Below are 26,004 nucleotides of genomic sequence, written 5' to 3'. Positions count from 1 at the left end.
TTAGTTACCATGTTGTCTCTTGATGCTTGCTCAATCATCCAGGTAAGTAAATCTCCAGAAGTTGATTCTGTTCATCTGGACGTAGCGTAGCATAATTAAATTTAAGGAACTGACCTCCCAGCCCATTGTTTCTTCACTGGGCTGGTTTCAGTCATTATGCAAATGTACTGTTTATAAGATCTGGGGAAACCTGCAGTCAGCTGAGACTGAAGAAGTCACTTGGATGAGTGACGAAATGTTTCTCCCACAAAACGCTACGTCCAGATGAACAGAATCAACTTTTGGAGATGTTGCCTCTTGGCTCTGCTTTTGTAAAGGAGAGTGTGAATGCTCTAATCCAAGTGTTAACGACCAAGTGGACATCAGCTAAAAATATAGTGGTTTAATTTGAGTGATGTAAGTAGGTCATAGCGGTGGCATCTCTGTGGCTGGAAAATAAGTCAACATGGGAGTGCCAAAACTGCAGTTTTGCTAATGGCAACTTGAAGCTGACTTTAGAGATGACTCCCATCAGCATCAACTCTTTGGATGGGCTTCAGGGGTCCAGGCCCACCCAGTAAAGTCTCACTAAAGTAAGTTACACTAATTCACGCAATTTGCCCATATCGATTCAATTAAATATATATTTATTGAATTCATTATTATTTGATCAACAGTAGTTCTGCAGCAGTCGTAATGACGAGCATGACAGAGGATGACACTGAGTGGATGGGCCTGTGCAGGTCAAACTCTGGGAAGTACCTGTCATATCTCTTTGAAACTAAAAAGAGGTTGTTTGAAAGTACGACCCTACTTGTAATTGCAAAACACAAAAACTGCCTCAGCCGCCTGAGATTTTGGAGTATTTTGAAATAAATAGCAAAGTGACTAAGGTGAATGTCCCCTTGTCAAAGCTGGTTGCCCGTCGAGCTGATATGGTTTGTTGTCAATCATGACTCCCATGAAGAATTGTTGAAGTCTTGTAAAAACAAAATAAAAAAAACAAAACAAAAACTCGAACTTATTTCTTAACTTTTTTGTCAAGGTTCAAAGTTAATATTGTGACTGTTATTATTGAAAGATGTACTAAAACAGGCAATTATGTGATAAATAACATGGTTTCCTAATATGGTCACTTCTGGCTCAAGTAGAACAATGGGGCAGTCGGTAAAATGCTAATGTTGAGGGTTTCAAATGTGAAACCAGAGACCAGTATGTGATGTAATGGTGTCTGTTGGGAGTGTGTAAGCACTCAGTTTGAAACTACAGCCCACTATACCCAGTTTGGTGTATGCAGTATGAGTAATATTCTGTGAGCTGAGTTAAGTTTAGTTGTACATAATTCCACAAAGGGAAAGCTTCAAAAAATGTTATTCTTAACAACTTTTGATCATAACTCATTAACCAGCTATTAGATTAGTGTTCCTGGGCGTGTGAGGTAATAGACACAGAAAGTCAAGAAGTGTTAGCTTGAGTAACACCCACTGTCAGCTGCAGTGGGCACACCACTGACTCTTCAGACTCTTTCAAAAAGTACAAAGCCCCCCCCCACGGCCAACCTCAGAGTTCAGCTTTTTTTGTGAGAGGGAAAGCACTGGGATGGGGTAACATTAAAATTGGAAGAGCTAGATGCAACAGCTCAACATAAGAGGAGACCAGTGTGGCCCTGAAGGTATACCAGTGAAGAGACAAACCAAGCTCAAAAGACTCCAGCTGACAGGAAAACTCGAATAAAACTACATTTGAAATGCTGCTGATCTCATGTGGAAAAAGATGGAAATGTAAATTTTACTATCCGACAAGCCCATATAAAAACTGTATGTAACTGTTTTTAATTAACAGGCTAAAATGTTCAACTTGAATGCCTTTCTCTAAATGTCCACGATGTAATTACTTTCTTGAAGTTACACATAAAAATAAGCCTCATTTAGCATTAACTTTGCTGTAGTTCTGCACCTGAAAATGTCTCCATATATCCCTGGAATATCTTTATGACTTCTGAATGAAGGAATTCTTAAAATGAAGCCTCGCTTTCATTGTAGGTCAACTTGGAAATGCCCAACCTGGTCCCTTTCACTCAAAGATTTTCACCCTGGGGTGAAGTTGAATTGTTAATTGCTCGACAAATCTATCATCTCATTAATCTGTTCATTTTCTGCTGCGTATTTGGAATCTGCGCAAACCAGCAGCTTCCCAGTCCCATTTCCAGTCCTCATGACCCCAGGGTCCTCCCAGCTTAACATGTTTAGGAAATCTGAATAGAGCAGTGTGCAGGTAACATTATCATAAAGCCTCAAATGCCACAACGTTCTTTCAATCCATCCATGTCATCTGCCATCCACAGTCAAAAATATGAATCCTTGCACTTCCATTTAGAATCACTAGGATCACTTCTGCAGTGGGATACCACTACATCAGAAATTTCCAGAAATATGTTACCTGCTGAGCCAGAATTACTTTGGAACAGAAATGTCTGACACAGTCGTTTCTGTGTCAAGAGGCTAATGAGGCTAAATTACACCACAGTCAGCTAAGAACCACCAAGACAACCTATGAAACTGCAGTTAGCAAGCAGTCATGAGCATCTCTAAGCTCTTTTTATCGGCTAACCTACTCTCCAGGTTTCAGCCAAATAAAATAAACCCGGCTTATTGGGCAGTAAAAGTGTGTTAAACCTCTTAAAGTTTAGCCGTTACAGCTGCTTCTTTCTTTTCCTTTAGACTGATACTAGCGGGAAACGCAGCAAGAAAATAGATTTTTTTTTTCTATTGCAGAGTACCAGTGTAACAAAACCCAAAATAGAGACTGAAGTGCCAACTTGAATATATAGCAAGGATGTTGTTGCTGCGTGGATTTGTGCTCTGCATGAAACAAGAATCAAGATTATTGCATCCTAACACGACCTGACAGTAAGCTGAGTCATTGTCCAGGTATTAGCCAGTTTGTCAAAAAGTTTATTGCTTGAATTATTAAACATCATTTGATGTGATTAACTCAAAAGAGATCAGAATAGTAAGGAATAAGCAAGATAGCACATTTTGACACACTGAAAATTTTAAATTGGGATTTAATTACTGGCTAGCCGTACCCCGATAGATGCACAACAACACCCCTGTAAGCAGTTCTGAAAAGGCAAGCTCATGTGGAATGAGTAATAACTGATGGCAGCCTGTCATTTATTTAAGAAATATCACTGTATTAGTGTTATGTAACCGTTTACCTTCACTCGGTCAAACTCCAGGCATGGAAACATGAATTTAGCGAACAAGAGAGGGAGTCAGCTTCTGAATGATAACCCACCCAGCAGTAGGAAGACCAGGTAGCCATGGTAATGCCAGATCTAAAGCTAAAGCTTCAAACAGTTTGGAAATGATAGCCACAGTCACAGAGAAGAGTTAATCTGTTTTGCTTGCTTCATGTAAACTGTGTGGGAACACAGAAATAGCGCCTTTTCCGCTGGAGTCAGAAAACACAGAAGATTCACCGATCAAAAGCACACATAACAAGTGAGGCTGAAAGTTTGCTAAAGAAAAACAGGTTACAGTGCCTTTAGAGTCTGTTGGCTAAAACTTAGCTCACATTTTCATCAAAAGACTGAAAACTAAACAAGCTGTCAAAACAAAAACGGATATAGAGTGTTGTGCATATAGATAAAAAAAATCTGCAGTGGGTGTTCATCTTCATGAAAATTCAGAATTTAACTTTGCATTCAAGTGAAAATCATCTAAAAAAGTATAAACACACATACCAACTAGTTTACCTGCTGATAAGGGACTAGAGCAGCTTTTCTTCTAGACTGAAAGGCAACTTCAAACAGCCAGTGTTTTTGCACACCTGCCTGCACATACACGCATGTGCAAACACAACAAACACAGACTCCCACTTTGAGAAGAGCATCCTTTACGTATGTGCTAAATGAGGCTCTCTGAATGGCATTCGGGCCACCTGCCGAGCCATGTTCTGCCACATCCACTCATCACCCAAAAGGGAACAACACTGAGTGGGATGTACTTGACCTGTGCGCATACAGGCCCTTGGGTTCTTTGTCTCTGCAGCTGAGAGTAGGCGGCAGGAGCCACATGCATTGCCTCTATCTGTAGCAGTAAAGGAGAAGAAACTCACATGTTCAGTTTAAGCTACACTTCAAATAAACAAACAAATAAATAAATCCTCTGTAGCGTATGTGTGAAATCTGCTGTTTGGAAAGGTAGAGGAACTGTCTCTGTTGACGCAAGTGAAGGCATGGTATTTTTACCACACTGTCAGCAAGAGCCAAGATCGGCAGGGGAAGTGCACAGTGAAACCCCAGTCCTAAATAAAAGCTCATCACAACGCATTACGCAAGAAGGAACACGCCAACGCTTTTAATACACTGACAGAGATCTGAAAACGATGTAAAGCACAAACACCACACCTCTACAATGACATTAAACTCCAATAATTCTTGGAGGTGTACAAAGTAGATTTGCTGATGCCATATAAAAGGAAAAATGACTTCCAAAGTAGTGAGTCCTCTAGCTCATATGCGATGGAACAAGCCAGTTTCACAATGATAAAAACATGTCCCAAATGAGGTGAAAAATGAACAAGGCACTGTTGTATATTTAGGAATTATTCTAGATACTTTTAATAACTAATAATGACTAATCAGGTCTGTTAAAACATCCAGAGATCAAGCAGTACTAATGTTCTTCTATCCAAGTGTTCTCAGGTTTTCATTGCATTCATTACTTTGAGGTAACTTCAAATAAGATTAAGATGCAGGGCACGAATGGTATCAATGCAAAACCTGCATAAATATATATTTCACTCCGAACAAATGTGCACTTAATAAGAAAGCTGAAAAGTATTTGATGTAAAATAAAACCTGTTTTATCAATAAAGAGGTTAAAGGTACACAAGAGTATAAACAGCAGTTTGTTAGATCATCAGCCATAATAAGCTGAGTGAAACAAACAGCAATGCATTACTTGATCTCACACAATCCATACAAAACTTTCTAGGATCATAGGAAAACACACACTACTCTGCTATGTTTGAACAATGCATGTTATTGAGTAAACACAAAAGACAAAGTGGTCTAGTTTGAATGATCCACTCACTGAAGGGCTCTTGGGAGTTTGAAACAAAAGCAGAGGCAGGGTGGCAGCTCTCAGGTGGGTTATTATTGAAGTTCCTCACAAGAGTTACAAAACAGCCTGGTGTGTATTCACTGCAACACAGCTGAGAGTTCTGATGCATTTATCATTTCAACAGACAGAACACAATTTATGTAGACCTTTAGGAAATAAATCATGATAATAAAAATCGCTGTAGATAATTTGAAAAAGATGTATGAAATTGTTACATTATAGTGATAATTGTGCAGTTGGTTTTAAGTATTAAACCGTCACTCTCCATGGGCTTGAAAAGTGGCTAAAACCTTTAGTTTTCTTCATGAAGAATAATGATCAAACTTAATGCTTCTTACACAATCTGTAGTACATGTTTGAATTTGTTTGTTGCTACAACAAAACTTACCGAGCTGTATTGATCTCACAGTTCATTCTGCATTCAAACATGGCATGAAAAATGAAAAATCTTCAAAGTTCTTGCACTAAATAGAAACAGACGGTTTCAGTTTCACAAAATATAAAAGACTAACAAACTGTTAAACTAGGTCCACAGTGGAACAATTTGGCAGTATTTTCTTGCCTAAGAATGTGACCTCTTGACTGTGCTACAGCTGGAAATTCCAAATTATGAACTAAATTATTTAGACCTGCTCTAACTTCTCCTCTTAAGCTAAACTGGTCCATCTTTAGTCTCGTTTTTTATATTTATTATATGAATTTTTCCTCAGTGTGGTAGTTGTGGTTCTGTGAGTCATGCTGTGTTTGCTGTCTCCACTTCCTTTGTTGAGATTGTGGGTCACAAAGAACCCCACTAAGCAGCGTGTATTCCTTTATATTCCTGCTGGGTGTAGTAAAGTGTTTTAGTGGGATAACACAAGTGATGGATTTTTTTTTAGTGTACATAAGAGAGAAAATTATAGTAGGTGAAGTACAAGAGAAAGACCCGTTAATAATTAGCAAGGTCCAAAAATAAAGGACCGTCCAAAAAGAAAAACCCCAGGGATCCACTTTGAAACTAGAACGAGTTAACAAAGAACTCACCCAGCAGGTGGAAGTGTCACGGTCCGGGGCAGCGGCCATGTGAAGAGTGGAAAGGAGGACTCAGATGCAGCACTTACTCAGATGTGAAGGTGATTTATTGACAATACTGAACATAAAGTGGAGATGGCAAAACAGAACTAAGGACGAACTAAACTGGGAGAAACTACACAAAGGGAGTGGCAAACCTGAACATGAAGGGAGACCAGCAGGGAGAGCACGCAGGGGATTCACCGGGTATGAACACAGACGACGCGACGAGGAGCAGAGGAAATCACACACTATAAGTACACAAAGAGACACTGGGAAATCACACACAGGTGGGGGAAACAGCTGGACCTGATTAACCTGACGAGACAGGGGAACACTAACACCAGGGACCAACAGAGGGAGCACAAACCCAGAACCCAGTGTCTAAAATCCCAAACACAAACCATCCCAAAACAGCCATGAATAATAATGAAAGTAATAACAATAAAGAACATAAACATAAAGTCACTGAGTCATGGTCGCAGGACCATGACAGGAAGTACACAGACTGGCAGCTTGATAAAGGCGATGCAAGACTACAGTATGTATATACAGAGAATGGAACTTAACAAAGGTGAGTCAGCATGGGACAAAAAAATCACACAGGAAGAAGAATGATGTCATCAGAAAGAAAGAGGAAGTGAAAACAAAGAGACTAACACAAAAAAGGGAAATGCCATCCATCTGTCCATCCATCCGTCCATGCATCCGTCCATCCATCCATCCGTCCATCCATCTATCCATCAATCCATCCACTTTCTTATCCACTTATCCAAATCCAATTCAGAATCATTTGTTGGCTAAAAGATTCAGAGGATAACCTCGAAAATACAACAAATAAAAGGAAAAACATGCACTGTTTGGTTAGTAGTATATTTCTCTTACTCCAGCCAAATATCTGCAAAATAGTTATCCTACCCTGATCATTTTTGTACCTTTTCATAACCACTGTGCACATTCTGCAGGCTTTTAATTTTAACTGCATGCAATTTATTAAAAAAATACAAACTGCTTTGGTTTTGTGGAATCATAAAATTTATCCGACTTCACAGACTTTGAGCGCACCCTATGAGGTAGAGTTTAATGTGAACAAAGAAAAACCCAAGGGATTATGTTACACAGCCAATTCCAAAACATGAATGAGATGCAACAGGTTTCTTTTGGTTTCTTTTTAAGGCAGGGATTATCAGTGGTACGTGTGGCTGAAACAACATCCCCAAACAGCCCCGTCCTCCTTCACTAATCTTTCCTTGTTGCTAGCCTTTATCTGTAGCTTATCTTTGACTTCATCTCAGCAGTGTCTGGTTTTTTAGTTGGTTATTTGAGTGATGTTTGAGATGTGTATCTCCTGTAGCACCTTCAAGGGTAACTTCTATTTCTTTTGATATTAGATCCAATCTTAATGCAAGGCAGAGTGTGGAGATGTAAGGCGCAGGGCTGTGTTAAGGGCAGCAAATTTGCACAGGCTACCTTATTTGCCAAATGGCCTGATTTAGCTGCAGAATGGTTTTGCCAGAGGACATGTCCATATTGTTACGTTCTATTTTGAACAACTGCTTGGGAAAATGAACTGTGTGCGATATCTGCAAAATAATGTTTGCTTAATTTTTTACAGTATTTTCTTTTCTTTCTTGTGTCTTATCCCTTTTGTTCCATCTGTCACGCTTATGTGACTTTTTTCTGTTTACACTCATTGCTCTGTGTGCACCTTTTCTCTTCACCCTCTGTTCATGTCACAACAACAATATTGTCAACATATCATAATTTCCATTACATCTCTTGCAAAACCACTAATATTCAGCTTCAATTTATATATTTTTAAAAACTAAATTGTACTATTACAATTTACTTTTTTTGCATCTTGTACGGAAGAAATTTTCAGTTCAGTTCTGTGACTGTTGCACTGGTACTCCAGCGCAGCTAGCCAGCTTTGTATTGTATGATCACATGTCATCATCACTTGCAATCAACAAGTCCCTATAATATTTTTGTTCAGTGATGATGTTGTATATTAATACCAAAAGAAGGGGATTTTTTTTTTTTACAGTGTGCTGGAATTGTCGACAATAGCCAGGAAATAGCCACTAGCTTATCTTTGATTGACCACTACATGAGTGTAATTAGTTTACAACAAAGGCTTACGTGAAGGAGATTAATCCATAGTTTTTAAGTTGTAACTATACTTTTACTGCTAAGGAGATGCTGGATCTAGAAAGGACCAGTTAGAACTTCTATCTAAGCATCTGACTTCGATGCACAATACCTGTACTTTGATGCTGCTAGCATTTTAAAGAAACCTTTGAATCAAATACAATACACACTGGAGAGTATTTCTTTATCTACATGTTATATAAGCGATTTTTAAAAAATGATGTTTGCATCAGTAATAGTTGTCTTTATTTTCTCGACAGAGTGTAAGGTTGTGTGAAGTGGTGCATAAAGATAATATAAAAAAAGAAGAGCATGATTCTTGATTCTTAATTTCTTGTAGTGTAGCAAAAGTATCTTATGTTGGAAGATGATGTCAGCATTTGGTTTATGAATGGCCATTTTACAGCCTCAGAATAAGACGGGTGGAGAGGGTGGAGCACTACCAGTGCCTTGTATTTAAACCGCTCCAAGGTTTACTTAAAATTACAGTTCTTGCATGTTATCTCTTGAGTGTTTTGCTGCTGTAACAGATGCAGCATTATCATTGGTCACACTTAAACATTACAGCTGTCTAAAGCCTGCTGCCTTGAATCTTAAGGGAAATGTGTTTCACAGTTATTCTAAAGCCAAGATAAATTATATGTATTTATTTATTTTAACTTGTGAATAGAAATATGTTTTTAAACCCTAATAATAAGAGAGACTACATGGTAAATATTCTTAAATACATACCACAAAGTATCTAAAATTAATAATGAAGTAGAATTACAGACATATTGTTAAATTTGTGGGGTTTGGGCAAAGCAATCCTGTCTGTGACGCTGTGATAAAAATATAGGCTCAAACAAATCAGCAGATTATATGAACATTTTAAGTAAGATGCATTTGGAACAACAAATATCATGATTTCTGCTAATAGGAATAATTATAGTCATAAAAGTAATAAACATCTTAGTGTAATATTTAAGAAATTTGCAGATTTTGATGATTTAAGAACACTAACATGTAAAAGTGGTCATTACCATGCTTATTGCCTCTACTAAAAACAGCTGCTTAACAGCCTACCTTTCAATATTTGATTTTGTGAGTCCTTCACAAGTATCTGCATCTGTTAACTTTTTACTTTTCTTCACATATTTTCCACCATTCTTTGAAGAAAGCCCTCACGTTGCACACAGCTGTGTCTGCAGGTGTACGAGTGAAGCCAAAGATGGTGACAGTTTCTCTGCTGTCAGAGGGCTCTGCCACATCCAGTATTCTGCCTGCCTTCACACACTTCACCTGCTACAGCTGTGTACATGACTGCCAGAAAGAGAAACAAACAGCTACCTCATCCACTATTTAGTGGATGAGGTAGCTGTTGAAGTAAACAGAGCTATCCCTCCTGTATTTCCTAGGTAACCGAAACAAGGACAGGCCCTCTCGGCTGCAGTAACTACGACAGCTTGGATTCAGTTAGCTCGGTGTTGGTGCACAGCCCGGAAAATAAGATCCACCTAAAGGGTAAGGCTCACAACACACACACACACACACACACACACACACACACACACACACACACACACACACACACACACACACACATTTCCCCATATACTGTGTTTTAAATTCATGGAAACACACAGCCTCTGCCCTGGAGGATCCACTTATGGGATAAGTTTTTTCTTCTTTTTGTACGCACACACTTGAACTCACACATTTCTGCCACCTCCATCCACCACCATGCCAAGCCTTTCGCCTCCAGTGTTGTAGTAGTTGGCCAGGATGACCCTTTACTTTACGCTGCAGTAGTTTATATGTCTGTTTCTGCCTCAGTGGCGTTCAGGCTCACAGAGAATCTGTTATCTTACCAAGGCTGTAGATGGAGCATGTCTGGCCACACTGACCTCAGCCTAACCTTTCCTTACCTGGAGCACTCAGTTCACAAGTAAAGCTGAAGTGTTAATGTGTAAAGTAAAACACTGTTTGCTTATATTTATCACCAAATTATTAGTGAATATCATGACACTCATCCCTCTGTACTGGGAGTGTTTCCTTGTTGATCCTCATGCTAAAAATTAAGGGGGGTCATCAGCTGATGCAGCTCATCTGAGGGTTCTTAGGCTCTAAGATGATGAGGATATAATGTTGCACTCTTTTTGGCTCCATCCCGCATCATGAACTTTCTCTGTTCGTGTTTTGTAAGTTTATGTTTATTAAAATATCTTTTATTTAAGCTAAGGTCTTGTCTGAACATATGAAATGTGTAGATACAGTAAATTACTATAGTTTCCATTGGTGATTAATAAAAAGTCACATTTATGCTGGTATTTCTCTTCCAGTAAACTGTCCTATTTAGAGCTTTACGTGATTAAAATAACCTGTCATGGATGTGTTGTTTAAGCTTTAATGCCTTAAGGTTTCCCCCCTTCATTTTATTCGTTTTTTGTTCCTACCTTGCTTGTTGTCATCATCTTGCTGACTTATACTTACTGTTTTGAGTACTCTTACTTTTTAGGTTTTGAATGAACTGTTCTACACACCAGTTTGACTAAGTAATTCTTAACCTATCATCCACTTAAATCAGTTCGGGGGCTGAACTAAGTATTTAGTCAGCCACCGATTGTGCAAGTTCCCCCACCTAAAATGATGACAGAGGTCAGTAATTTGCACCAGAGGTACACTTCAACTGTGAGAGACAGAATGTGAAAAAAAAAAAATCCATGAATCCACATGGTAGGATTTGTAAAGAATTTATTCGTAAATTAGGGTGGAAAATAAGTATTTGGTCAATAACAAAAATACAACTCAATACTTTGTAACATAACCTTTGTTGGCAATAACAGAGGTCAAACGTTTACTATAGGTCTTTACCAGGTTTGCACACACAGTAGCTGGTATTTTGGCCCATTCCTCCATGCAGATCTTCTCGAGAGCAGTGATGTTTTGGGGCTGTCGCCGAGCAACACGGACTTTCATCTCCCGCCACAGATTTTCTATGGGGTTGAGGTCTGGAGACTGGCTAGGCCACTCCAGGACTTTCAAATGCTTCTTACGGAGCCACTCCTTTGTTGCCCGGGCGGTGTGTTTTGGATCATTGTCATGTTGGAAGACCCAGCCTCGTTTCATCTTCAAAGTTCTCACTGATGGAAGGAGGTTTTGGCTCAAAATCTCACGATACATGGCCCCATTCATTCTGTCCTTAACACGGATCAGTCGTCCTGTTCCCTTGGCAGAAAAACAGTCCCATAGCATGATGTTTCCACCCCCATGCTTCACAGTAGGTATGGTGTTCTTGGGATGCAACTCAGTATTCTTCTTCCTCCAAACACGACGAGTTGAGTTTATACCAAAAAGTTCTACTTTGGTTTCATCTGACCACATGACATTCTCCCAATCCTCTGCTGTATCATCCATGTGCTCTCTGGCAAACTTCAGACGGGCCTGGACATGCACCGGCTTCAGCAACGGAACACGTCTGGCACTGCGGGATTTGATTCCCTGCCGTTGTAGTGTGTTACTGATGGTGACCTTTGTTACTTTGGTCCCAGCTCTCTGCAGGTCATTCACCAGGTCCCCCCGTGTGGTTCTGGGATCTTTGCTCACCGTTCTCATGATCATTTTGACCCCACGGGATGAGATCTTGCGTGGAGCCCCAGATCGAGGGAGATTATCAGTGGTCTTGTATGTCTTCCATTTTCTGATGATTGCTCCCACAGTTGATTTTTTCACACCAAGCTGCTTGCCTATCGTAGATTCACTCTTCCCAGTCTGGTGCAGGTCTACAATACTTTTCCTGGTGTCCTTCGAAAGCTCTTTGGTCTTGGCCATGGCGGAGTTTGGAGTCTGACTGTTTGAGGCTGTGGACAGGTGTCTTTTATACAGATGATGAGTTCAAACAGGTGCCATTCATACAGGTAACGAGTGGGGGACAGAAAAGCTTCTTACAGAAGACGTTACAGGTCTGTGAGAGCCAGAGATTTTCCTTGTTTGAGGTGACCAAATACTTATTTTCCACCCTAATTTACGAATAAATTCTTCACAAATCCTACCATGTGGATTCATGGATTTTTTTTTCACATTCTGTCTCTCACAGTTGAAGTGTACTTCTGGTGCAAATTACTGACCTCTGTCATCATTTTAAGTGGGGGAACTTGCACAATCGGTGGCTGACTAAATACTTTTTTGCTCCACTGTACATCAACTGTTGGGTGTAAATACAGTTTTAAGGTCAGTACATCAGGGTATTTACACTGCTTCTCTTAGTATTTAGTGTTTTATCCAGATGCTAAAATGCTAAAGGCATCTATTGGACACCACTACCACTTTTCATGTACAATTTTAAACAGTTTTGGTATTTTTATAACTGTAGGCATCCTGTGAAGGGTTTTAAATGTGTAATGATTGTGATCACACTTTAGTTAATGTCTGATAACCATGGCTTTTAGTTTGTGGTCAAACATCACTGTGACTAAGTACCACCTACACATTACAGCTACAGAAGCTGCTCAGCTGTGGAGAGCAACTGTTTTTGTGTTGATATTAACGCCAGAGGAGGTTTAAAATCTGCAGGTTGTGAGTCAGCAGAGCATTTTATGCACTGTGTGCCTCTGCAGTGACCCTGCTCTGTAACTTTACATGGTCTGTGCTGTGGTTCCTAAACACTTCTACTTTGCAGTAATAGCATTTACAGTTGAACATGGACTATGAAATTACATGAACTGACTTGTTGCAGTGATTGTATTTTATTACAGCGTCACGCTCAAATTCAGTGAGCTCTTTCACAGACTGCATGGCTAGGCACGCGACTTTATACACCTGTAGCAATGTGACTGAAAACACCAGAGTTCAAAGCATGAGGGGTGTTGGCCAATACTTTTGGCCTCTTCTTTTCAGTCTTCTTTTTGTCTATATAGTGTATGTTTCACTTGGACTTGAGGAAAAAGGAGAATTAGATCACTCAACTCCAAAAACTATTTTTTTCTTGTGTGAATTCTTGTGCTATTATTTCAATGCCTAAAAGGTAATGAAATTTCATATCCAAAAGGTCAAAGTTCATCTTATGGGTGTCATAATAATGTTCAACAAAAACACTTTCCTAGACATTATTCAACACCAAACATTTGGAACAGTGAAGGGCACTGTAGTCACATTTCACATCTAGTCTTCACTCTAGGGCTGGGCAATATGGCCTAAAATCCATATCGCGATATAATTTGAAGCACGTGCGGTAACAATATGTATCACGATATATTCTTTTCTTCTGTATAACGTATTTTCCACACTGTAAGGCACACTTAAAATCCTTTAATTTTCTCAAAAATCAAGAGTGTGCCTTATGTATGAATTCTGGTTGTGCTTACTGACCTCGAACCAAATTTGGCTGCAGAAATCTGTTAAAAATGTTTTAGTACAACTTTGGTAAGTCGCACTGCTTGATGGATTGTCAGAGCATTACGGCTGCCGTAGTGAGGAGCTTCGCGGAGTAATCTGGGTCCAAAACCTCGTCCGTTTCAGGTCCCAAAGTCAAACGAACACTGAGAGTTAAAAACGGTCTAAATTCTTTCATCTTTAATTAAATCATCAGCGTTGCTGCTTTACTAGGTGTAACAATTAAGTTTAACATCCATGCATCCATGAAAACAGAATTTATTAAATTTAACGGAGTTACAAGTTAACAGGAATTCATTAGTTATTAATATACTGCAACAACATGGGAATAGAGCAGCTGTGAGAGAATTCAACATTAATGAATCAATGTTACGGAAGTGGAGGAAGCGCAGTTTTTGGCTTTCCCCATATTTCAAAAGTGCTTCATCTCTTTGCTATGACTGACGCCCGGCATAATTTGCAGATGATAATGGTTGTAGCTGCTGCGATGCTTTCGACCAAAACAGGCGCAGCTTGATGACATCATCAACATGTGCTATCGCGATAGAGCGGTATAGTTTAAATCTCTGTCGTTGGCCAAATTTATATCGTTTCTATCGTATATCGTTTCTATCGCCCACCCCTACTTCACTACATATATTTTTTGTGTCTAAACACACGGGGCTGTTGATTTCAACTTGAGTGATTGTTGAAAAAATACAACAGTAAGGTAGTAAGCAACTCCAGTTTTCTAGTTTTCTGCCAAAGATAACAGGATCAATATCTCATTCCTTTAATTAGGAAAAAGAAGTTAAGACAGCTGTTTACCATGAGAAAACAGTCTATTCAGCAAGTCAGACATGTTCACTTGCAGTGTGATAACCTGGCCTTTGTAAATGTTTTGGTGCATGTGCTGGAGGCTGACAGATTTGGATATAATGATGTAGGATTCGTTTGCATGATTGTGTCTGATTTTTTAATAATCCAACTTCAGATGACTCTTTAAGTGCAATTTTTGACTATGTTAAAACACTGATGAAAAATGTTGCTGTTCAAATAAACGATGCGGGGCTTTGTACATGTGTCATCTTAGGTAGTGACCCCTTACTGTGTGTGGACTTCTTCATGGCATCTGCAAGGTTCATTAGTCCCATGACACATAACTTCCATTACATCCAAGCTTAGGTTTAGAAAAAAAAACTAAAACACTATTACACTTTCTGCATTTTAAATTGCACAATACGACAAATTATACATGAAGAATAATATGGGCAGAGACTCGGTGCATGTGCCTTCATACGTTGGAGGTTGCATCAACAATCACGTGACCTTTAGATTCCGATCGCCTTACTGCAGTGCAGTTTACTGAAATAACTTTAGTCAGCACGCACAGGTCTGGAACAAATGTGAGGTTCGAAAAGATAGTCAAAAATGCAGCGTTACAACATTTAGTGAACATGAATACATGACAAAAAGATTCTGCACTCTGATACTGCCATTTACATAGGCTGTCTATAGAGCTCGGCGATAGAACGATAACGATATGTATCGCGATATAACTTTTACTCGATAGAGAAATTAAGCTATCGCGATAGACCTCACCGCTCTTGTCCTCTTAAAATAAAAAATTAAATTAAATTAAATTAAAAAAAGGTCAGCCAATCCAAACTAAGTAGCGCAGAGCCGAACCAATCACAGCCGCAGCGTCACGTCGCGTGACTTGTTACGTAAAAAACATATCGCCCAGCTCTAGCTGTCTATATGACATAGGTTCTAGATACAGTACAGTACACATGACAATATATGACAATAAGTGAATTCCTTTCTTGCCTCCACTGCTACAAGGCTCAATTAGCAACACTTATTTTGTGTGTGGAATGCAAATTGGTGCAGCATCAGTTTGCAGAGCAGAGTTTGTACAATTCAAACTAGCTTGAAAGTTAGAATTGTACTGCCTTTATTCCTTTATTCTTCAACACAGCTTCAATTTTCTTAGGCAAGCTTTCTTTTAATTTCTTTAAGTAGCTCTACAGGCTTCTTGACAGCCATTTCAAAATTCATCCTTGGATGCTGGCTTCATTTGATCTGTTTTCTGTAAATGATCATGATCCCACAGTGCTTCAAGATTGTTAAGGTCATAATGAAAAATAAAGCCAGATGAAATTGCATGGTGGATCACAATCTGGTGGTAGTTTTCTGCTAATTTCACTGATCCCCGACACCATGGGCTGAAATGCAGCTCCAATCCATGACAGAGCCTCCATCGTGTTTCACAGTAGACTGCAGACACTCACTATTGGTCCTTTCACCTAAAACACTCCCTACATATTGATGGACAACAATTTAAACTAAAACTATCAAATTTGGATTCAATATTTCATAAACCCTGTTGCCACTAATTTTGAGTCTGTGCCTTACAAAAGATTAACAAATGAAAGTGAAAGGTCAGCTGAACCTTGAGACTCAAACACGTCTCAAGCTGTCTTCAAAACAGAAAAAAGGAAACAAATAAAAGACAATGTGATGCACAAAATATTAATATTTATTCCAAGATTTGCATTATATGCAAATAATTACAGATATGTAAGAAAGACTAGGTTCTGCGTTTTTAAGAGGGTTGAAGAGATAAAGAGACACGAAGAGATATTACAGATAGAGATATTAATATTACAGGTACCGAGGCTTCTTCATTTAATGGAAAACATGAATAACGTTCTCACAAAACTGTAGTGAATATTTCATAAACTAGTGTAAATACCAAGTATGCATCATATTAATCTGCCAACACAGGAAAACGTCTTTACTGGGATTTGGAATTCCTCGGTAAGCTTTCCCTTGCTAAGTTAGCTAGCTTTAGCTTTTAAAACATGCAAGTGCCCAGTCAGATTCAGTTACCAAGTGTCTGTGAATTGAATGAAGAAGTCAAGCTCTCTGGCTTTGTGCGTTCACGCAGTTGAACTGAAATGAACAAAGTACTGGATTGTCTTCTTTTCCAGCACAATGAACACTTAAACCAGCACCTCAGGGTAAGGAGGTAACCAGGTTCATGGGAGGGTTGTTATGGCCATTGTCACGGAGAATCCCAAAGCATGTGGCATTTCCACAGAATCTCAAAACTCCAGCCTTTATAAAACACGGCTGTTTTTGCATGAAATCAGGAAATACCAGTATGCAACTACCATAATTAAGATAAAACAAATGCTTAATATGCTACTTTAAAACATTAGTTAATCCTTACATTTATGCTACATTATGTTACTGCAGCAATACTCAGGGTAGTCTAACTTTTTATCACAATAAGTATTTTAACAGATATATTGCGTATGTGTTTAGCTTAATAGACAGCCGCTGCAGCTGTTCGCACTGCAACTTTTACACAGGACAACCGTAACCTAGCATCAAAAGCAAAGAAAGCTTAATTTAGAAAATTCCTGTTCAGTTTATTATTATTGAAATATGCTATATTAACCACAGGTTTAAAACAGCCCATTATAGCAGTAAATATGTAAAGTAAAGTTAAGTTCACCTGTTAAAATGGGGGAAAACAGAGACTGTGATCCAAACACATCAACAGAGACTATGGAGAATAGAGAACATATAGAGCTGCGCTAGCTAAACTCAGCTGAACCCAAGATAAATCCAGCGCAGTTACTCCTGGAATAGTGTGCAAAAGTGTTGTTTTACACTTTTGTTAAAGAGAACATTGAATAATGTGTAACTATCAGGTATAAAGTATAAAAATACATACAATTTGAAAACATAGTAACTATATACTTGACTGTATATAAATTGTATATCCATGTTTTTAAATGACCAACTAAGGAGGAGTAGTGATTTATAAATGATGAACAAAATATTAAATAGCACTAATTTAATTCAATTCAATGCATTTTTATTTATATAGTGCCAAATAAAAAAAAAAACAGCTGCCTCAAGGTGCTTTATATTGTATATTGAAAACTTTAATGCTTAATAGTGTGTAGTGTTTAGAAAGAAAATAATACTACTTTAAAATAGTCACTGAAAAATGTTAAGCGCTAATATTTCGAGATATGGAAACATACAAATGCACATTAGAACACATAAAATGATATATCCATTAATAAAGCAGAATCTTTTGATGAGCATCTAAAGAGTTCAGTTGGGTCAGGTAATTAAAAGGCATAGATGAGCATTTTATATAAATTTGACGCCCATTCTCCATGGCAATTCTGTTTTTGTTTCATACACATCTACCTGGATCAAAGGTGAGCAGACAAAGGATTCTTTCAATATGCATGTAGCTTATACTTGCAGGAATATTGAAGGGGCTTTCTTTGATAGTGTTTTCGTTAATCATACTACTCTTAGTTTATGCACTCCACTCCTGCTGTTTCTCCTGACAGGGAAAGATAATTATCAAGGGAAAAGTGCCTGTTTAGGCTAATTGCCATTTTGTTTGCACACAGAAATGAAATTGGTTAAATCACCCACCTATAAAGGCTAAATTTGATGGTTAAGCAGACACGTTTACTTATCTTTATGATGTCAGAACAAGTATTTCTTTGCAGTTAACTTTGGGTGAGAATAGTTTCAATTGTATTTGTGTAACTTGAGTGACTACAGTGAAGTTTGTTAAACTGCAAACACTAGCATGATACTGCCTGGCAGGGTGGCCATGCAGTAGTGGTCAACATTTGTGTGTGCTATTGGGGAAACATTGTATGTAATGTGTCCCACTGTTGTGTACAACATATAGAATCTGAAAGTGTAATCAAGGGATGCTCACTGGCTTTGTCACTTGAAGGAGAAGTTGTAAACTAATGAGTACCTGGATTTGTTCTCATTTTTGATTCCAATGAACTCTAATTTACAAAATAAGCATTATGTGGTATTATCTGCGACCAATAAACTACTAGCTAGCAGTACAACCTGCTACTAGAGGTTGAGCTTATTATAAAGTCATTAGGAAAGTGTCATAGAGAAATGAGTGTAGATGTTAGATATTTTTTAGGGCTGATCTCTGAAAGCTTCAAATCACTTAACTTCTGCATTGGAACATTTGTTTATCCATATAAGAACATGCATCTGGTATGCTTTTCCTTGTGACACTGCAAGAAAATTGGTTGTTAATTATACAGATGATCTGAGAACATCAGCCTTATCATAACGTTTCGTAATTATCTTACTCTGCCTCTCTTCTTGCTTTAATGGCACAGCAGTACTCAACATACATGGAATCCACCAATTTGTCTGAACCTGATAACTCATGACGTGGTTCTCCATCTTCAAGTGCCCCATAAATGTTCAGTGTGGTTTAGATCAAGTGATGATGGAGGAAACTCACTGAGAGTCAGAACTCTTTTGTCTTCTTTGGTATTTAAGTAGTTCTGTAGTAGTTTGGAAGTGTGTTTGGGCTTTTTATCGTAGTGTGGTCTGACTCTTTCTGTCCTTCTCCACAAAGATGCAAAGCAGATGGTTGAACATTGTTTTTGTACAGTGAACAAAGCATGACATTTAGATCTTGTGATGGTGTGGTCACTTTTGGTCTGTATGATTATGCACTGCATTCAACAAATCCAACCATCCCCCATTTGAGTCTTTCTCTCTAGTCAAGGCTGACAAAGCGCCACTTCTCTTGGAGTACCACTTTAACTTTTAACATTTCATCGTAGTTCTGATGCCATGCCAAAGGCAACTGTGTTGCTGGGATTCAGTCAGTGTACATTCTGCTTTTCAAGTGTTATCACCACTGGATAGGGCTCCGATGGTGCATTTAAAAAGTTTTTAAAAGGTTTGGAGTCAGAGCAGAAACTCTGTCTAACATCTCATATTAGACAGTACAATATTGAGAGGTGTTCCATAAATGTATAAATGAACTGTGGACAGTTGATACATGCAGGTAGAAATGAACAGTGAAAATATTGTAAGCCAGTTGTAAACAAACTAGTTCTTAATGGCATAGTTTATTTTTAGTTTATTTTTGAATGATAAGGAAAAAGGTCTCAGTTGGTCATTAAGCTGCTTTGCCAATCATTTTTGAGCCTCTGAAAATGTGGGGGGCTACATGTAAAAACCAGTTAATGCAATAGAGTGCTATATCACTTGAATTAAAGTTGAAAGTCTGCACTACAATTACCTCTTGAATGTTTGATTCGAAATGTTGTACAAAGGCAAAATTTTAAGACAAATTGTGTCATTGCTAAAACCTTGCTAAAAACAAACTCTTACTTATACATGAACTGCTAAATCTGTTGACTGTCACTAGGCGGGATAAGCGTAATTTAAACAAATGTAGAACAGAAATACAGGCAAGCAGTTTTTCTTAAATTGTAATGCTTATGTTGATACAAATGAATAGTTTGATTGGTGCACAGAATAGTCAGTACATAATTCTCCTCTAAGAGAGGGCAAACTCCCTTAAATTGTGGTAAGGACATGGTGTGGTCGGATAAGTCATGATCAGTCCCTGGGAAGTCTTCTTCATGGCCACATTAAAACATTGGTTTTATATTGATTGTATCTCAGCTATTGAATTTCTCAAATGCAGCCTATCAATTCCATATAGTGATGTCACTGCTAAAAGTCGTCATTCTATTTACTAATGGCGTAATGCATGATGTGCTTGCTCTGGAAATTGAGAACCACAGCAATGAGCAAGAGTAACTTTTATCAAAATTTCAGTCGGTTAGATTGATGGCATTCATTTCTTGCACTTCAAAACCTCTTGTCCCAAGAGGCCAGTTGATAAACATTATGGCATTCTGTTGAATGTGTTGCTGGCTTTTCTAGCACTAAGTAAAGTCAAGATTTAGGTATATAGTCTTTAATTACAGAAGAAACAGAATGAATGAATGTTGTCTCTCTATGCAGGATGTATATCCCACAACATCCACTCCATTATAATAGGATGAACCACTCTAACTACACAGTCTCTTTGAGTTTGAGGCCCTGCTGGACACATAAATCACTAAAGAACAAATAGGACAGAAGCATTATGCTATGGTGATAAGGTAGCAGCTCAAAAGCTCTGTGCTGTATAATCTTCAGGCCAGAAGAAACCCTCTTTTTCTATTATTCTATTCCCCAACTGTTTCAGCATTTCACTCCCTGATCTCTGACTCCGATTGCATGCCTGTTTGCTTATATTTTGTATCTTTCGGCTGTGTTCCTGTGTGTGTGTGTGTGGTTGTGTGTGTCTGTGTGTGTGTGTTTGTGGGTGGTGGTGGTGGGGTTTCTATGCAATAAATTCAGCCTTCATTGATGCCAGCAGTGGTTACCCTTTTCTCATCAGTAACTGTTGATGAAAACAGCCTGACTTTTGTCTCAAATCAGAGTGTTGCTTTGAAGTGGAGCTGCAAAATCATCATTATTTTTATGTTTTTGCCAGGTTTTCTGACTGCAAAATTAAACCTGCTAGGTTATTATCTGCACAGGTCCATTGTATATATGAAGATGCATATTTGTGAGCAAGTGTGGGTGGTGTGCTTGAGTGTGAGTGGATCAACAGTACATCAAGAGTCAAAAAAAGTAAGTCTGATAACAATACATTGGACTGTGTGGGGAGATAGGGGGACTCAAAATACAGAAACAAGTGCATAAGTCGGCTTTGGCAAGCTTTAGTTTATATAATCTTTTCTCACAAAACTAAGTAAAGCAACCCCGCTCTCGACACAATGCCCAGTGTGAGTATATACATGAACTCACTGGGAAGAATTCTGTAGAGCTCAGACTTCACCCTGAGGCAAGTGTAGGTCGGGTGCTCGTCGAAAAAGGAACTCTGAGACTACAGATCCATGCCATTTATGTCATACCTCGCTGAAGTAGGGCAGCCTGGCTACTTCTTACGAAATATTTATTAGGACCTGCAGTGATGCTGCTCTCTGGCAACAAAATAAGCAGCTTCCCAAATCCACAGGACTGACCTTCAAAAGACTTCAGCCAGCCACATACTGAAACCACTGAACAGTTTTATCATCGAAAAAACAAACAAACTCAAAACACGTGATACAGAAAGACTGAGTTTAAAACAAACACTTGGGCGTTACTTAGTCTTTACTGTTGCCTTCTGCAAATGCAGAGTTTGATACTACAAGAAATACAAGCAGTGAGGATGGATTTATTGGCTAATCAAATTAGAAAGAGAACACAAAATAAAAAAAATAAAAAAAGTTTACGCTTTTCCTTACTCATGGTGCATGCATACATTTTTAGCAGTTTTAGCTAGTGCCAAACATGCTCAATCATCGTTTTTTTGAATGGCAGATTAGTTGGATGAAGGACTGCCACAGACAGATGTGTTTAAGAAAACAGAGTCCTTAAGGATGTTGGTAGAATTAAAGGATATATGGTGTCTATTGAGTTATACTGAATGTTTCAGAGATTTCACAGTGTTGGTTTTTGTATCATCATCCTTTGAGGTTTCTTAAATATGAAGGATACACAAAAGAGCATTGTAATCTTGGCTTGTGTCTGCTTGGACTTTCTGTTTTGCCAGGTTTGCCAATACAGAATTCCCCTTTATTTTTCTAAAGGATTCTATAAGTGCCATTGTTTATGGCATCTGTTGGGATGCCATAAACAAGGTGTCACTGCAGCTGAGCAGCCTAATTTTCTGTGTGTGTATCAGCAAGTTCTCAATCATCACTCATTAAAAAAGCAGAATAAAATTAAATTAACACATTTTTCCCTCAGTCATCCCCAGCAATCACTGTGGAAGTCAGGCAGAGGATGAGGTCATTTCCTTTGGGGCGATCTCAAAATCTGCAAAACAGACCAATCCTCATCACTTCACGGTATCTAAAAAAGGGATAACACATAGCGTCAAAGAAACACTGTGTTGAGACTAGATTACATTCAACCGAGCCAGTATGTCTATATGGGCAAGACATGTACAGGAGCAAACTAAGCAAGCAGCCATGTCCTGACGTTATGAGGAAACAGAAAATAGGTTTTTAGCTTTTGCCCTCACTGATTTTTCTCTTTAGGTTATCTTTAAATTACCTCAAATACTTCTACTTGAAGTATTTGAGGTTGTCAGTTCTTTTCTTGAAAATAAAAGGTCCATAGTTGGTCGGTCATGGCTCAGACTAGAAGCTACACTTCAAACTACCAGGGGATAGAGTTGACAAAATAGCATTTCAGGCAATCATTCTTCAAAGAGGAAATAACAGTGGAGAACATTCATCTAATCCAACTCAGTTAAGTTTTATTTCTATAGAACCATTTTGCAACAACAGAAATCTCAAGGTGTTTTATACGTAAGGTAAGACGCCCCGCAAAATTAGTGAAAACCTCAAATCTAATGAAACTTTATTAGCAAAGTCTTGGGTACAGAACCAAACTCAGATGTTGGAGTAGGAGGGAAAAGAAAGGAATAAAGATAATAAACACAGAGAGATGACAAACAGCAAGATGAAAAACTAGAGGGCAGACAAAAGGAAAGGCATTCAATAGTGGCATACAATTGCATAGTAAGCAATGAGAGGAAAGTAGAGAAGTAGTACTCTGTGGGTCATGAGAGGTCCACCAACAGCCTGAGCCCATAGTAACATGGGTCATGGTTCATGGTTCAGGGTCACATGATCGAACTATAAGCTTTACTATTCTGCTTTCAAAAACTCTAGGAACCACAAATAAGCCAGTACTCAGAGGAGAATGCTCAACCAGAATTATATGGCACAGTGACATCCTGACGATATGTTATGTCATGACCATTTAAGACATTGACTGTTCAACCATACCCAAATGTACTCAGTAAGATTCTTAACTGAGTGAAATGACCCAGAAGTATGCAGGCGGCACTCATAATCAGAGCTTGCTGAATTCAATAAATACTAAGGTAAGGTGGTTCACTGTATCTTTTATTACTTCCTTTAGCAAAGGATGAACTGGACCATCTTCTATGAGAGAAAAAGAGGAAGATTTGCGAAACTGATCATAAGTAACTGACAAAGTGGCACAGATCATATAAATGTTAATTCATTTTTTCTTTTTCATGCCATAATTAAAATATTCTGAATTTTCAACAACAGTTTACTTCGGGTCAGCTATGATAAGCTCCAGGTACTTGGATAGGTGATGAATGGAGTGAAATATACAAATACAAATAGTTGCATTGGATCATCTGTCAAGCAAGAAATAATAAAATAAGCCTCCATATTTTATTTATTTATTTTTTAAAGAATGTGATATTATATATATATATATATATATATATATATATATATATATATATATATATATATATATATATATTTTTTTTTTTTTTTTTTTTTTTTTTTTTTTTTTTCTTTTCTTCTTCTGTCCCATTTGGTTCTTTAGCCATCAGAATTGTTGTCTGAAGACCAACAAGTATACCCAATGGATTTACTTTGCCAAATGGATCATCACGGCCTTGCCATATTGGTCCATTTGATCGACCTTTGTTGTTATTTATTATTTTATTTTATTTTCAGTTGTTACAGACGGGACAGACATGAGTGAGGGATAGGAAAGGGAGAAAGAAAGATGAAGGAAAAGAAAAACAGAAGGGAAGAGGGAGAGTGAGAAAGGGCACTTAAAAAGAGAAAGAAGAAAAAAAAATCTCCATCACGTTAATCTAGCTAAGTGTAAACAGCAGTAAATACTAAATATTGAATGTTGTTGTGTAGCAAGGAGGACCGACAGTGCACAATGTGCTTGGAAATAGCAGCCAATAAAGGTGTAGTTTATGTCTATGAACAGTGAACACCCGAGTGCACACCTGTGTGGATCAGCGCGCTTGTATTCAAATGGTTTCCACATGTAATGGTCTGCTAGAGGATGTAGAGAGCCATAGCCCCGTCCCCCAGGGCATGAAGCAGGCATGGAGGAGATCCAGGCTCCAGACATCCAGGGGCCCCAGAGTGCGAGAGCCCAAGGAGGACCACCGGAGGGGCATCCGTGCCACCCTCCTGGGAAGAGCTGAGGAGAGCCCCAGATGAGCGGTCACCCATTAGCCACGGAGCAGAAGCTAGTGGGGGCTGCAGTGGCGTGCCCAGTCGGCTCTGCCGGCAGCCAGCTGTGCCAGAGTGAACCGAGCCGAAGGCCCGAGGGCCCCCTTTGCCCCGGAAGAGGCCTGACCGAGCAACAGGCACCAGGCCCCGCCAAGTAGTCACCGGGAGTGAGCTGGTACATACCTGAGCGCCCAGCCCCGGACACCAAGAACCACCAACGCACCGACCCCTGAGGGCATCAGTTACCGGCAGGGAGTGTGGTGAGGGGAGATAGGCCTTTGGAGGGCCTGGGAGTTCCCAGAGAGGTGGATTGTAAGACCCGACCTGACATATAGACACAGACAAACAGGCACACACAGACACAACATGCATTCCCACCCTCATGCACACATATACAAATACTCAGCACTCACCCAACGCAGGGATAGACATACATGGACACTGTACACACAATCACACTCCCCAAACAAACTCTATACCCCGGGTCTAGGTATCCTCGCCCCTGGAGCGGGAAACGGTACCTAGACCCAGGAAATGTTACCCTTTCCAGGAGGCATGCAGACCGCCCCAGGCTCCGCAGCAGCAGGGAGGCCCCACATCCCAGATCCCAATCGGACGGCCAAAACCTGCTTCCAGCCCCCCTGCCCCGATGGCCAGCAGAGAACAGGGGTGTGTGAATACCCCAAACCTCCCTCCTCTCGCTCATGTGTAGTGTTGCCCCTCCCGAGAACCCTCAATGTCTACATGGATTTAAAATTGAGAGGTGGGCACCGGCGCCAGAGGTGGGGTTGAATACACAGACCGTCCACTGGACGCCATTAACATGCCCACCCTGAAGACCCTATATGTATGTGTTATGAGAGTGTGAGTAATGTGGATGTCTAAGTTGTGGAACACCCAGGTCAAGTTTATTCTCCACTTCTCCTATGACTCTCCCCCACCTGCAGAGTGGACTCCTGCAAGGATGGAACAAACTCCCTGTTAGTTGAAGAGCCCCCTAGTTAGGCCGATGCGCCAGTGGCTACCTGCGCCAGGGATAAGCCCCCGTGTACCCACCCGCCCATAACCTCGGCAACACACCAACAAGGACCGAAGCCCCCAAGGCCCAGCCAGAGCCCTAGCATGGAGGAGAAGCACCCCCGAACCCCAAGCCCCCACGCCTGCCCCGGATCCACTCAGGGGCAGCGAGGCTACCAGGCCAGTAACCTACGTCCACCAGCACAGACCCTCCCCCAGGCCTGCTGCACGCAGCCACAAGGCGAACACCCTCTAAGAGCAATCAGAGCCACTAACCAGGTTATGACCACAACCCCTGGGTTAAGCCCTCCAGGGATAACGTCTCTAGGGATTCTCCAGACACCCTAAGCCCGTCCCAACCTCCACATCAA

At 39.6% G+C, this 26,004-nt stretch overlaps 1 protein-coding gene across 1 annotated transcript in view; it reads left to right on the top strand.

Annotated features, from left to right (window-relative positions):
• Positions 1-26,004, top strand: part of brinp2 (bone morphogenetic protein/retinoic acid inducible neural-specific 2) — a 292,354-nt gene that overhangs the window by 149,058 nt on the left and 117,292 nt on the right. The window contains exon 5 of the mRNA XM_085256067.1: positions 9,710-9,815. Coding sequence (XP_085112193.1) covers positions 9,710-9,815 — 106 coding nt within the window. The remainder of the gene's footprint in view (positions 1-9,709; positions 9,816-26,004) is intronic.

This window comes from Mchenga conophoros, linkage group LG18, assembly GCF_057382185.1.
Source record: "Mchenga conophoros isolate Kocher_MC1m ecotype Shallow Benthic linkage group LG18, M_conophoros_male_GT1.1, whole genome shotgun sequence".
NCBI lineage: Eukaryota > Metazoa > Chordata > Actinopteri > Cichliformes > Cichlidae > Mchenga > Mchenga conophoros.
This window is presented reverse-complemented; position numbering and strand designations above follow the sequence as displayed.